This window comes from Aptenodytes forsteri, unplaced genomic scaffold (assembly GCF_000699145.1).
Source record: "Aptenodytes forsteri isolate BGI_AS27 unplaced genomic scaffold, ASM69914v1 Scaffold256, whole genome shotgun sequence".
Lineage (NCBI taxonomy): Eukaryota > Metazoa > Chordata > Aves > Sphenisciformes > Spheniscidae > Aptenodytes > Aptenodytes forsteri.
The window spans coordinates 4,168,037-4,182,117 of NW_008795021.1; the positions used below are offsets into that span (position 1 = coordinate 4,168,037).

General features: G+C 36.6%; 1 protein-coding gene across 1 annotated transcript in view; it reads right to left on the reverse strand.

Moving 5' to 3' along the window:
- ADGRB3 (adhesion G protein-coupled receptor B3) overlaps positions 1-14,081 on the reverse strand; it is a 293,354-nt gene that overhangs the window by 93,284 nt on the left and 185,989 nt on the right. The window contains exons 13-15 of the mRNA XM_009275805.2: positions 13,966-14,079; positions 12,085-12,188; positions 8,344-8,446 (exon numbers count right to left, since the gene is read on the reverse strand). Of these exons, the coding sequence (XP_009274080.1) occupies positions 8,344-8,446; positions 12,085-12,188; positions 13,966-14,079 (321 nt within the window). The remainder of the gene's footprint in view (positions 1-8,343; positions 8,447-12,084; positions 12,189-13,965; positions 14,080-14,081) is intronic.

The window sequence follows — 14,081 nt, forward strand, 5'->3', positions numbered from 1 at the left end:
TGAAGATGTCCCTGCCCACGGCAGGGGGGTTGGACTAGATGACCTTTAGAGGTCCCTTCCAACTCAAACTATTCTATGATTCTATGAATCTATGATCAGACCAGTCTGAGAATCAGACCAACCCAACAGTAATTTCCCTTATAATGCTCTCATTGACTTGACTGCAAGATATAGGGGCCTAAAATCTCCAACCTAGGAGAATAGGAGGAAAAAAAAAAGCACAACTGTACAAATGAACTTCACAGTTCATGCAAGGTTAAACCATACCATATGTTCCTGAAAATATGCAGACACAACAGGGAGTTGAAGGGAAGTATAAATAAAATCCAGTACAATAAGTAGATAATCTTTTGCACAAAATTTACATTATTATTCCTTAAATGATAGTCTTCTAAAAGAGTTTGTGTTTTTTAATGTTTCATTTTGTTACACAGAAAGAGTAATGATGTAATCATTATTGTAGTAAGGCGTAAGATTTATACCGCCTTTATCTGAGAGTTGTATTTTTTAATGTATCATTTTACCAGATATCTATATCAAAAATATCTTACTGTGTTTCTTTATCTGTTTTGGTTTATGTGACAAATGGATTCTATGCCTACATTCTTAGAAATGGTAATCCACACAGGAAAATCCATGTAGGAAATCCAACTTTCATACTAGAATGAAAATAACGAAGTAGCTGAATGCTGATTTTTGGTGTTGCTGTTGTTATCATTATTACTTAAACCGTTTAGTCTTGTGAAGTCTATTTCTATCATATCTTCATTTAAAAATCCTTTTTACCATTGTACTTAGAAGTGTTTATGGTTTCCTCTTTCTTAAAACTAAGATTATGTAAATGAAAGACATGAACACTTAACTGTTTGTAGGTTGATCTACTTCCCATTGACTACTTTTCTATTTCCACTGAAATTCAACAAATAAGCAAAAGAGAAGTAGAAAAAAGGTGTGAAGCCCAAAATAGCTGCTTGAGTCATCGACAGATTGTCTGAAATGATACAAACAGGTGTTTGTGAGAGAACAAGCTATTTTCCTCAGGGCTCTGGGGGTGAATTCTATAAGAGAAAAAACTACTCTAAAAGGTCCTGAAGAACAAGGAGGAAAAAACCCACCATTTTGGGAAGAGTAGGATGGCAGAGGGTTACCTCAGGAAAGTCTGAGCTTTTTTTTTTTTTTGCTAAGGCAGGGCAGCAGAGGCACACATGCCAGCACCAAGTCCAGCACCACAACCAGGGAGGAGGGAGTAGATTACACCTGTGCAACATTCCTCAGCTCATGTGTGCAGTGTGTGGTTGTGTGGGTAAGCGGGAGAAGACCCTCACCAGCTGAGAGACACTAGAGCTGGCACCAGTGTGAGTCATGGGTCAGACACAGTCTAAGTCTCTCACAGGTAAACCTTGGTAAATTTTCGATTCCCAAACCAACATCACTTTTGCTTTTCAAAATAAAGCTCATTAAAATGAGCTCAAACAAAGTCTCTCACGATATTCTTGTAACCAGACTAGGAGGTCACAGCTGGATGCGTGGACAACCAGATGGATAAAAACTAGTTGAATGGTTGGCTTAGAGTGCAATGACTAATGGGTGGCAATTTACCTGGAAGCAGATAACAAGCAGAGTACTACATGGGTCTACTCAGGGACCTATATTTAATGTCAATAACCTGGAGTAGGCAGTGGAGTGCTTGTTCATATAGTTTGTAGATAACACCAAATTGGGGGGACCAGTCTATATGCTCAAGGGCATGGCTGCCATCCAGAGAGACCTAGACAGGTTGGAGAGATGGGCAGTGAGGTGAATATGAGTCAGCAGTGTTCCCTGGCAGCACAGATGGTTGACAGCATCTGGGGCTGCACCAAGAGAAGCACAGCCAGTAGGTTGAGGGATGGATTGTCCTCCTCTGCTCAGCACTCATTAGACCATATCTAGAATAGTGTCCAATAGAATTGAGTTGCCCAATGCATGGAAGACTTGATAAACTGGAGTGAGTTTAGCAGTGGCCACCAAGAAGCTTGGGGGCTGGAACACTTGCCTTGTGAAGAGAGACTAAGGAAGGTGGGCTTGTTCAGCCTGGAGAAGACATGGCTTCAGGGGCATCTAACAGCAGCCTGTCAGTGCCTATAGAGAGGTCATTGAGAAGATGAAGCCAAGCTCTTCACAGTGATGTGTGGTGGGATGACAAGGGACAATGGGCATAAATTAAAACGAGGTCCAGACCAGCTATATGGAAAAACTTTTTAACCATGAGGACAGTCAAGCAGTGGAGCAAGTTTCCCAAGGAGGTTGCACAGTTTCCACACCTGGAGGTTTTCAAGACTTGACTATATAAAGCCCTGAGCAACCCATTCTGACCCTACAGCTAACCCTGCCCTGAGTATGAGGTTGGACCAGATGATCTTCCAACCTGAACAATTCTGTGATTCTAAAATAGCTCACAAAGCTCTCCAAAAGGTTCTGGGGGTTGGAGGCAGAGAACACATGCTGCTAATATCTACCCAATTTCTTCCCTGTAACCCACTTACAATCAAAATGTCTGTTTTGTTTAGAAATAGCAAACTGAATGATAAAGTTGATGTATTTTGAGAAACAGGCTGGCAGGCACTTTTGAGAAGAGTGTTACTTTCTCCTCTGAGGCAGGTAACAGTAGCATGAATGACAGTGTTTACTGATCTTGGGTAAGAAAGATCTGCTCCCAGAGGTTCTCCTGAAAATCTAAAAGCAGGTAGTTAATTCAGCTGATGTTAACGGGTTTTGTCAGAATTTGGCATGGTAAAACAGTGCTGCTTAAACAGACCTACTCCTGTAATAGTTATTCAGTTAAGTGAATTCTCCAGTTAATTGTTTCCGAGTTCCTGAATACACAGCAGGCAGATGTGTGTGGTGCAGTGCACTCTGACTGCTGACCTATTTATTGGTGTGTTTCTGTGATGGCTGACCCATACCAGAGGCTCTGTGGCTCAGCTCTTTAAAAAGCTGTTACACAAAGAAAGAGAGGACAATCAGCAGAGCAGGTGTTAATTTGAAAGTTGGGTACTGGCAAAAATGGAAGGACATATTTTCCCGGGCTTCAGCTACTTAAATGAGGGGTATTCCCCTGAAGTTCTCCAGGCAAGACCTGAAATACAGAGTGCTACTGCCTGACATATTAAATTCCCTACTTCCTCATTGATTTTCTAACACAACCTTAATGTTGTGTTAGCATCATTTCTCTGTTCATTCCATCTGCTCTTAGGTCTCCCCTGCTGTTTCCTAGGAGATATATTGCCACGATGCCTGCATCTGTAAGGCAGTGGCAGATATGGGGCAAGAGCCACATGGTTAGAGGCAGCATTAGTATCACCTGAACATTTGCAGTGTTCTCAGGAGATCCCGCCACCCACCGTTTCTCAAAACCGGAGGGAGCGCTAGTTACACAGTCAGCTGCTTCAGAGCACTACGGGAATGGTATGCTGTGGCTTCTCAACTCCGTTCCACTTCTATTTGCTTCTTTCAGCCTAGAATCTCTATTTAAAGAAAAGACTAAAGTGGGGTTATTTTTGTCCAGTCAGCCAATTTAGTGAACATTCTAATCTTATTATCTACAAAATTTTATGGGGTTTTTGCTTGTTTACAATGCATTTATCAAAACTACTGATTGTTTGTGTTATGTGCTTTAGGTGGTCAGGACATGCCTTTTTCATATCCTTTCAGGTATGGTCTAAGAGACGAATTCCAAAATGTAATAGTAAGCATAATAAACTGAATATTGAAGTTAAACAGGGATGACACAGAATATCAGGGTTGCTAAATCTTGCCTTGTGCCTTAACATGTTCCCTGCTCTTCCCTTCTTAGGCACACATAAACCTGACTATGGCTAACAGAGTCTTGTGACATTTCTAAAAATATGCCTGTTTCTCACAAGTGACCCAAACTCCAGCAATGAACTCTTAAGTACACTCGGAAACAGATAATATAGAAAATAATTAACTTTTGCCCATATGTATGATGAATTCTATGATTTATTTTAAATTGTATTCATCTTTGTTTTCTTGACAGGAAAATTAGGTAAACAAGAATTGTTTACATCACAGTTAATGTGTTTTTATTTAGGCAGAACTGTGAAAAAAACAAGGTATTTTCTTAATGTATGAGAATTTATTAAAAAAACACATAATATTAATAAGTTCTTGGGGGTAGAGAATCTATTCATTAAATGGGCTCAGAAGCATAGTAATGATTTATAGCTTAAGTGTTAAAGGTCCACATATAGAAGAAATACAACCGTTTTTCTTGATGGCAAGAAGAACATTAGGAAACATAATATAGCAAGAGTTACGTTACAGTGAAACCTACAAATCACTGATAGATATTTCCTCAAAGGAAACTGTCAGTGTCGTCAAAGTAAATATGTAATGCTTTTGTAGATGTTAGGGACATCTCATAGTATTTGTGAAATAACAGATACTTGAGCAGTTAGGTTATGCATGAAAAGTGTTACTCTTCCTTAGTTCAGGAGACTTAATTTCAATGTTACAACTAAATTCAGCTGTTAAAGGGCTATCTCCAGTGTATCAATTGCATATCCTCAAATTTAAATATGATTATGTGGCTAATATTTAACACTGAAAAGAAAACAAAAGACAGAAAGAAATACCACAGTAAATTAATATGCTTCTCATTCCTAGTATAACATCGAGTATATTTAAACAAGATACATAATTAATTTCATAATATTCTTGTAAATTCAGCCTTCAGTGACCTGTATTTCAAAACAGGATCTGACAAAACAGAAATCTCTTACACAGTCTGAAACATTAAGAAGGCTTGGAATAAAGTTCTGCATTTTGAAAGGTTTGGGGAAACATACTGAAAAAAGCAGAACATTTCTCAGCTGTGTCCTTCACTAAAATGCACAACACGTTTGGCTAAGAAGGAATAAAGGAGCAAGGCTTTTCTGTTGACAAAAAGCTTTTTTGCTGTCCCAATCCAAATCTTCCAAGAGAAACCATACTCCCCTCCATGCCCCCCATCATGAACTATTCTAAAACAAGCTAAAAAGCCCCATGACCTAGACCTCTGGTCTAATGTTGGTATCCTCGAGCTACTGAAACCAGAGAAAAACTCACTTTTAAACAAGGAGTATTAGAAATGGAAAAGCTATGGTAGCTTGAAGGAATTTAAATTACTTCTACATGTCCTCTGTAAATACTCTGTCCATTTCTGCCTGTGGGAAATACCATGATATTTTTTACTGAAAAAAAGGCAAGACTTAGTTGAACCAAAGAGAGTACAATATTCAAACTCACTTAGTTTTCACTAAAAGAAGCTTTTGTAAAAGCATCGAGGATATACTCAGCCTTCAAAGAGTAGAGCTAAACTTAACATGCTAAGTATCTATGACTTGCATGAAACAGAAAGAAAATAACAGAAAACCTGCACTTATCCAGACCAAGAGACTCAATATTTTTTTCTTTGTCACAGATGTCAATGGGCATACCAGAATGAACGACATAAATTTCCTGGAGACTGAATACCATTGAAATGAATAAAAGTAGTTGGTGCAGTGTTTAATGCATATAGAGAAAACCACAAACTGCAAACCGACTGATAATATGCTGTTTGTTATAAATACATCTTCGGTATGCTTAATTTGCACACTGTTCAACTTTAAACTGGAATTCAGCTTTGACGACATTTACAAGCACCTATTCTCAAAGGGAACATACACAAATACAGAGCTAGGGACAATTTAAACTCAGAAGCAAAGCCAGTCTAAAGCATGGAAAAAAGGGGCATTCTTCAACTTTGTGAATATCAGCAGCATCATATGGACATTAACTATGTGCCCCAGTGATATGAGAACAGTATGAACATAAGAATGAGAACGGAACAGAGTAAATAAACTCTCAAACTTGTCATATCATATTTCTCAAATTTTCTCTGATACATTAAAAAAACTGAGCTCATCTTCTTGCCATAAAACACCACCTCAGTCTTTATTCAGGAAACAATTTCTGCTGACTTGAATATTACATTGTCTTGATAAAATATTCCCAAGATTTCTCCCAAAATTTTCAAACAAACATTAAAACCCCAAATGGTTTGATTTCTAGTAAACAATAAAATCTCAGAAACAAACCTAAAATGTTTTTCATCTTAAACCATAGGTAAGGACCTGATTTTCTTTCTAAATTTCCCATTTACAGATTGAATTTTCCAGCTCAGCAAAATGAAAACAATTTTTCCTACAGATGTCAGTATTGTAATCTAGATCTAGGGACTAAAAATCAAACACTGGCTTCTTCTGGTCATATATGATCTCTGAAAATAAAAAAATCAGAACTTGAATTCAAACACATGTAATGCCAAAACACATCCCTACTTACAAACATACTGAAGTCATACCCGGATCTGATTGCTTTAATTTGAATAAGCTTTTGCTAAACAGTGGCTTTAGCTGGCCATCTCGTTGATGGGGCATTCACAGGCTAGCCTCTCGGAGCTACAGTATATTCACATATCAGTGGACATAGTGATAAAAAGATTTTTGGTCTGTAACAAGGAATATCTTCCTCGGTATAAAAAGTGTATTCTGCCTTTGATCCATTAGAGGTACTCCCTGGCTAGAAGCTCCCGGGTGGCACGTGTATCAAAAGAAAGATGTGGACTCAAAAAGAAGACAAGTGTAGTAAAAAGTGGTATTTCAGAGTCATTTTTCAGGCCATATATTCAAAATGCAAATGTTGTGATGTGTTGTTTTTTCTGTCAATTATTTCCTTTGAAAATCTCCATTTTTAGGATCTGCTGTTCTCAGAAATAAGTCAATATAATATCTCTGTTCTTTCAGGAGTTCAGGAAGCAGAAGTGAGGGAGCTCAAGGAGATTAAGATTAAAAGAAAGGAACTGGATTAAGGGTGTGTTTTAGTTCAGTGTTCCCCGAGTCAAGTGTCAGAGAAAGGCTGCCAGCCTACCCAGGGAGCGTGTTAGCAAACACAGTCATTTTGATGCCCTCAAACCTTGATTCCACAGTGGCAATATACACAAGAACTTTCAGCTACTGAACAACATTTCTTCTTGAAATACATAATAAAATAGCATATATGACTATGCTTGTTAGCGTTGAAGTTCTAGAGAGACTTAGTCCTTCTGCACTCTGGCACTCTGAAGTTGCTTGTGCATTTCTGACTTTTTTTCTCCTGAATAAAAGCTGCAAGAGTCACATGGGTTTCTTCTGCAAATCCATATTTTGCTCATTTGTACCTTTATATACTTTCAAAACTTTAAAGCATATTAATATCTTAATTTTAATAATTTTTTTAAATTAAGTATTGGAAATGACTATGTTTGGGTTTGGGTATGTTTTACAATGTACAGCTATGTGACTTGCATTGAATTTATGAGACTTCTGGCAGCTAAATTTCTAAGTACTCATTTGAAAAGAATAAATGATTCATTATAGGTGTGTTGTAGAAACACCGGTTATCCTATAACAGATGATGAACGTATTTCATTAGATATTGGAAAAATTAAGATGAGCAGTGCATTAAGTAGTTTAACATAGTGGGATAAAGAATTACTTTACAGATACTTGCTCTCGCCAAAACTTAATAGCATTCTATCACATACTGCCCTATTTACCAATTACATCCTATTTTCTATTCCAAGCTGTCATGTAGCTATAGTTAATTTTAAGCAACCACTTATTGTCACTTCTAAAAGTTGCCTAGCATCACTAGGCACTGGGTGATGCCTCAAAACACTGACACAGCCCTGCTCAACATGAGAGGGACAAATGACGACTATGTTCAGAAAGAGTTTGAGGACAGATTAGTAATAAATCAGCAATATATCACTAAGTAAGGTATGCAGAGTTATTACGTTCTTATAGCTACATCAGTCAGAGTTTTAACAGTTCTATAGCTTGTTATGATGTCTGCTTCTGCACATTTTCAAGAGTAGTACTCTAACTTCTAAGCAATTTCTACTTGCCTTTCGAGTGTGTTAATAAAAAGACAAAAACACTGTAGCACAATCCTATTACAACTACTATAATGAACCAGAATTTGCGCTTTTGATGTTGAGTCTTTGAACTTTTTTGCTTTGAAATTTAGTTATAAAACATACAAGTCTACCACAGAGAACACAGCTTATCCAGAGGGAACAATACCAAAAGGGATTTTTGGAGGGGAAAAAAAGACTACAAAAGATGGTAAATATTTTCCTTTGTCTGCTAATATTTTACTAAAAATGCCAAGTCCTATGAGTATAGGACTAAAAGGATGTAATTATTTTAAGCTAAACACAAATAAAACAAGGATATCAATATTTAAGTGCAAATTTAATACAATCCATCATCATACCTTGTTATGCGTCTGAGTTTGTCCAACCAGGATAAGGATATTTGATGAGATAATAGACAGGCAGAAATTGATTAGAATTATTGACCTCTCAGATCTGATGTACCTGTTCAAATAAACAAAGAGAAGGTACAACTTTTCTAAAAGGAAAACAACTAGTAAGTCATACAAAGCTTTGATGCAATTCTTGCATTAAATATTGGAGATACTCTGAAAGGTAAGCACTCTTTCAAGTGCTCAGAAAGAGTATCAGGGAGCTATCACATTACAAACATAGGAACTATGATATTTTGATAGACATTCTGCAATTCCCTCTTAGTATCTTGGTATATTTTAAAAATAATCTATCAATTCTTCTTTTAAAAACTGCTGGCAACACTGTTCTAACACCATACTGATAATAACGGGCTTGCATGCATTCATTTCAGGAACTCCTTATGCTCTCTGCTCATCCCTGGGAATATCCACAGCTGGCATAGACCACTCACAATAACTAGCTTCAGCAAAAATATGGTGATTTACATAAACAGAAGATCTGGTCCATGATGCATAAATAAGGTGCAGGTTAGTTGCTGATACTATGGAAGTGCATTTTGAAACATGTTATTGGGATAACGATAACATTAATCTTGAAGTTCCACCACATTTACAAAATAGTTTGTATGAAGAAACAGTAATACTGTAATGTCTTCATCTTCATAAGACCTAATGCTAAAAATAGCTGTTTGTACAGAAAGATTAAATTATAACAGTGAGTATCACACTCTTGCAAACTTATTATATTCATTTTACAATTTATTTCCTTACAAGATGCAAATGTTCTCATTTTTCTATATACAGCCTTTTATATGCTACAGGACAGAAAGAGAATGATTATGGTTTCAAGTGAAGTACCTTACTGACTTGATTTTCAGACCTGCTAACAGAGTAAATGTTGACTACTAAAGTAAATGAAAGTTAAGGGTGCTCAGTTCCTCTGAAGTCCATGCCATATGTTTATATATTCTATGACCTATGCTATATGCTTCTCCCTGGAGCTTAGTTAATATTGCTGTCTCCTGAGCTGTACACTCATAGCTGACACCCTGAGGAGGTTGTAACAAAGGGTGCTGAACCCGTGAGAAATGCCGAGCTTTGAACATGAAATAAATTGTAGTCCTTTTTGCTCAGCTATCAATTAAGTAATACAGCATTACATTTTTTAGTTAAGAAGACAGAACAACCCTGATACCAAAATCCACATTTTTCCTTAAAATATAACAATGTTGTTAAGGCTAGTTCTATGTGTTTGCAAACAAATACAGAAAGTCTAGTGCCTTTGTCTACACAGTCAGTATGCTGCTACTTTCTAACTTGTTAACTATTGATTCACCTGGGCCAGTTCCCAACACCCCATCTATGGACTATAAAGGATCTTAGTGGCTGAGTAAATACAGTGCAAGCAGGAGCTCATAGCATTGACTTAAGCTAGGAAGGTTTTAGTTTTTCTGCCAGCCCACTATTGATGAAGGGAAGGGAAGGGAAGGGAAGGAAAGGAAAGGAAAGGAAAGGACAGGAAAGGAAAGGAAAGGAAAGGAAAAGGAAAAGGAAAGGAAAAGGAAAAGGAAAGGAAAAGGAAAAGGAAAAGGAAAGGAAAGGAAAGGAAAGGGAAAGGAAAGGGAAAGGAAAGGGAAAGGAAAGGGAAAGGAAAGGGAAAGGAAAGGGAAAGGAAAGGGAAAGGAAAGGGAAAGGAAAGGGAAAGGAAAGGGAAAGGAAAGGGAAAGGAAAGGGAAAGGAAAGGGAAAGGAAAGGGAAAGGAAAGGGAAAGGAAAGGGAAAGGAAAGGGAAAGGAAAGGGAAAGGAAAGGGAAAGGAAAGGGAAAGGAAAGGGAAAGGAAAGGGAAAGGAAAGGGAAAGGAAGGGTGAATATTTGACTGACACTAAATTTATTTTTCAGTTTGAATTTTCAGTTGGGGGGATCAAATCAATCAGCCATAAAAGAATGCTCACACAGGCCTTCTTCAGACCAGAATACCTCTACCTCATATCACTTCTAAACAGGCCCTGCCATTCAAAGGGAAGGTGGGTGTTCCAAAATATAAATACAGACATAGGGTCAAAATACCAAATTTTTCCCTCTCTCTAGATTTATAAAAACAAGCATATATACATATAATTTTCAGTGTTTATCTTCTCCCTACAGTTGGTTACTATGTGCTCTCGAGAAATGTGTTGAAGGTAAATTTTAATGAATCAAATGACAGGCCACTCAGTTCCACTTTCAAAATATCTCACTGATAGAACACTGAGATCTATATGAGTTATCTTTTCTTCAGCTGGATGCAGAACCCACATTAGGTCCATAACATATCACATACATTTTTTTCTCTGCTTGGAAGTTACCAGAACCATAGAATCTTAGAATCATAAACTGGTTTGGGTTGGAAGGGACCTCTAAAGATCATCTAGTCCAACCTCCCTGCCGTGGGCAGGGACATCGTCAACTAGATCAGGTTGCTCAAAGACCCATCCAATCTGACCTTAAATGTTTCTAGGGATAGGGCATCCACAACTTCTCTGGGCAACCTGTTTCAGCATCTCACCACCCTCATCGTAAAAAAATTATTCCTTATATCTAATCTAAATAATGGAGAAGACCAATTCTACTGAGCATGACAGTATTTCCATCCAAGTACTAAATATATCAGGGAGTGCAAAAATAACACTATAATTCTTCAGATGGGAATTATATCCTGAAATACTCTCATTCTTAGCTTTGACAGACAAGAACTGATAATTCTTATACTCTTTTTATTATAACTTACGTAACTAGATATTCTATATTTATTATATATATGTCTAATCCTGTGAGTCTCTGTGGCTACATAAAAGAGTGAAAGAGAAAAGGGTGTAAAATTATCAAGCTGCTTCTAAAAGCAAAACTCTATTTGTTGATTTTAAAATACTCTAAAAATCATTATTTTCTCCTTGTGTTTCTTCTTACTTGCATAAGACCCTATTTTTCTTTTATTATGGAAAAAGGTTAAATGAGAACACATGTTCACTTTTTAAAAATATTTAGTACTTCGCATGACTTTTCCTCTTGCTTTTCTATTTCTTCTACACTAAGACATCATGCTATTTCTCATCACTTCTCAAATTAATTTTCTCCATAAATATCTATTGCACTTTTAAGTCAATATAATATTTTAATATAGTAACACAAGCATGGAAAGAAAGTCTATTACTGGAATGTACCACCACACTATTTGAAACTACTTCATTTTGTGGTCTTCATTGAAACTTATAACTGAAGTGGATAAACTCAAAACCAGTTGACTGAACCTCCTTAAATCTGCAATATCTGATGTGGCACTTTGATGTCATTTTTATAACATAGAAGTTTTGTTTTAAAATGTAAATGAAGGAAAAGCAGTCAAAGATATAGGCCACAAGCCTCACACGAAATATATCATGTAGAAGAATCCTGTAAAATGTTAATTAGCACTATGAATACCCCACTGAAAGAGCAATATCTTTCACACTGAAGAAGGGAAAGAGAAGAGTGGGCTATACCATCACCAGTAGGCCAAGAGAGTAACACTAATCAATCACATCAACAAATTTAGGCACCAAAACATATACTACATTTTGCTTTTTTTTTCTTTTTCAAATAGTAATTGTTGTATCTAATGCTCTCTTTAAATTTTAATTCAACTAAATATAACTATGTATTCACATTCAGCTTTGTCAATCCATTACATACCTCCATAGCGCTGCATAGACGACTGCTAGGGTGATCAAGGCCAAGCATGAAAGACCACTGCCTACTATTAAGGTCACTGAGGGTGCACCAGATGATTCCATGATCTGTAGGTTACAACAGACAACGATGAAGAAAAACCATCCTCCAGCAATTAAAACAACAAGTCAAAAGAAAAAAAGGAAAAAAAGCAAAATTATAAAAGCAGCCACGCTGTCACAGATAGCTTCAGTAATATTACTTATGAAGCAGAAATCAACTTAATTCCAAAACTGATCCATACATAACTCTGAGATCTGTTTAATTATTGATACATTCCTCAGAGGCCTTTGAGCTTTAAAATGCCTTATAATACCTGCATGATATTTTGAAAAATAAATAAAGTAGTAATACTACAATGTAATAGACTATGACATTAGCACAAGTTTAAACTACTTCCCAGTTAAAATTAATTAAAAGATATATTTCTCCTGAGAAACAGCAATATTTAAAATTGTGTATTAAACAAACAGCTTGGTTTCACCGTAATATATTAAAGACCATCCAGTAATTTGTCCTAGAATTTGATTCATGCTTGTTGCAGAATTACCAAACTTTCTGACTTTTAATAACTTCAACTTCAATCCAGTGTTCTCACACACTTAATTTCCTTGGGCCTCTGATTGTCTAGCAGGAATGGTAAGATATCTATGGCAACAATATCATAAGCCTTCTGTATAGAAGCTGGAAATTTAGAATTATTTCATTTGTACTCCATGTATTAATAAAAAATAACAGGAATGGTAGATATCTATGGCAACAATATCATAAGCCTTCTGTAAAGAAGCTGGAAATTTAGAATTATTTCATTTGTACTCCATGTATTAATAAAAAATAAAACTAAATAAATGACCTTGAAAACAAACTAGCTTTCCCTGCTGTAAAAGAAACTATTATCGTCATATATGAGGTAAGGTTTTTCCTGTGTGTGTATAAGTGCTCATGTTCTGAAATAGGCATGGTATTTGCTAATACAAATGGAAAAAAAAAATAGATCTAAAAGTTTGAAAGGATACTGTGCTTGGTTTACCAAAATGCTTTTTAAAGCCTCAGGGATGTATTGTAAATTACATTTTATCAAGATATCTTTTGTCACCCAAATAGGAGATAAGACTGATGTACTTTTAGGCCAGATCTCAGGCAGAAAGTAACATTTTATTTCAGCCACTTTGTTCCAAACTGATCTACTTTGCTATTAAAAAAAGACTGATCATATGCTTCCAAAACCAGGAAAATGAAATTATGCCTTAGCAGGATAACTTCACAAATGTTTGGTTTTTAGCTATTTTCACACTCAATAATACTGGGAATGTCTGCTTATACGCTTAATGTCCCCTCTTTCTCATGAAAACTTGATTATTTTTCTTACATCATATCAACAGACTACATAGAAAATCTGCTGAAAATGTCCAATGCAGATCTGCAATCTGTTAAACTACAGTATCTAGGGTTTTCCTACCAAGAGCAGTAATAAAGCCCTGTACATTCCCCTGGAAAGGCTTGCAACCTTTAAAAAGCTTGTTAAGTTGATAATTGTTCAATACAAAAGTTTTCAACACATTTGCGTCACAATTAGAAGGCTTTCTCTGAAAAATTCAGAGTTCGAGAACATGCAAATTTCACTAGGATTTAGTTATATCGCAGAATCTGGAATTCATTTCTCTGAGACACTGTAGGCACCAGGAGACTAACATTTGCCTACCTGCAATATTAAACGATTCCTCAATGCAACGTCTGAAATATACCTGAGAGGAAAGATCGACCAGCCCCCCCCTCCCCCCGCAGCCCCCCTGCTATTGCTTTTTGCATTAAAACTGGATTTTTTTTCACCCCTTTGTTACTTACTATTTCTCTAGGTTGCTGAGCCAAAATGGCGAAGGTAGAGAGACGATCACATAAGCATTTCGTATGGGATGCATCGGTAAGCACAGTTTTACATCCCTGTGTGGACCAGGTTCCCA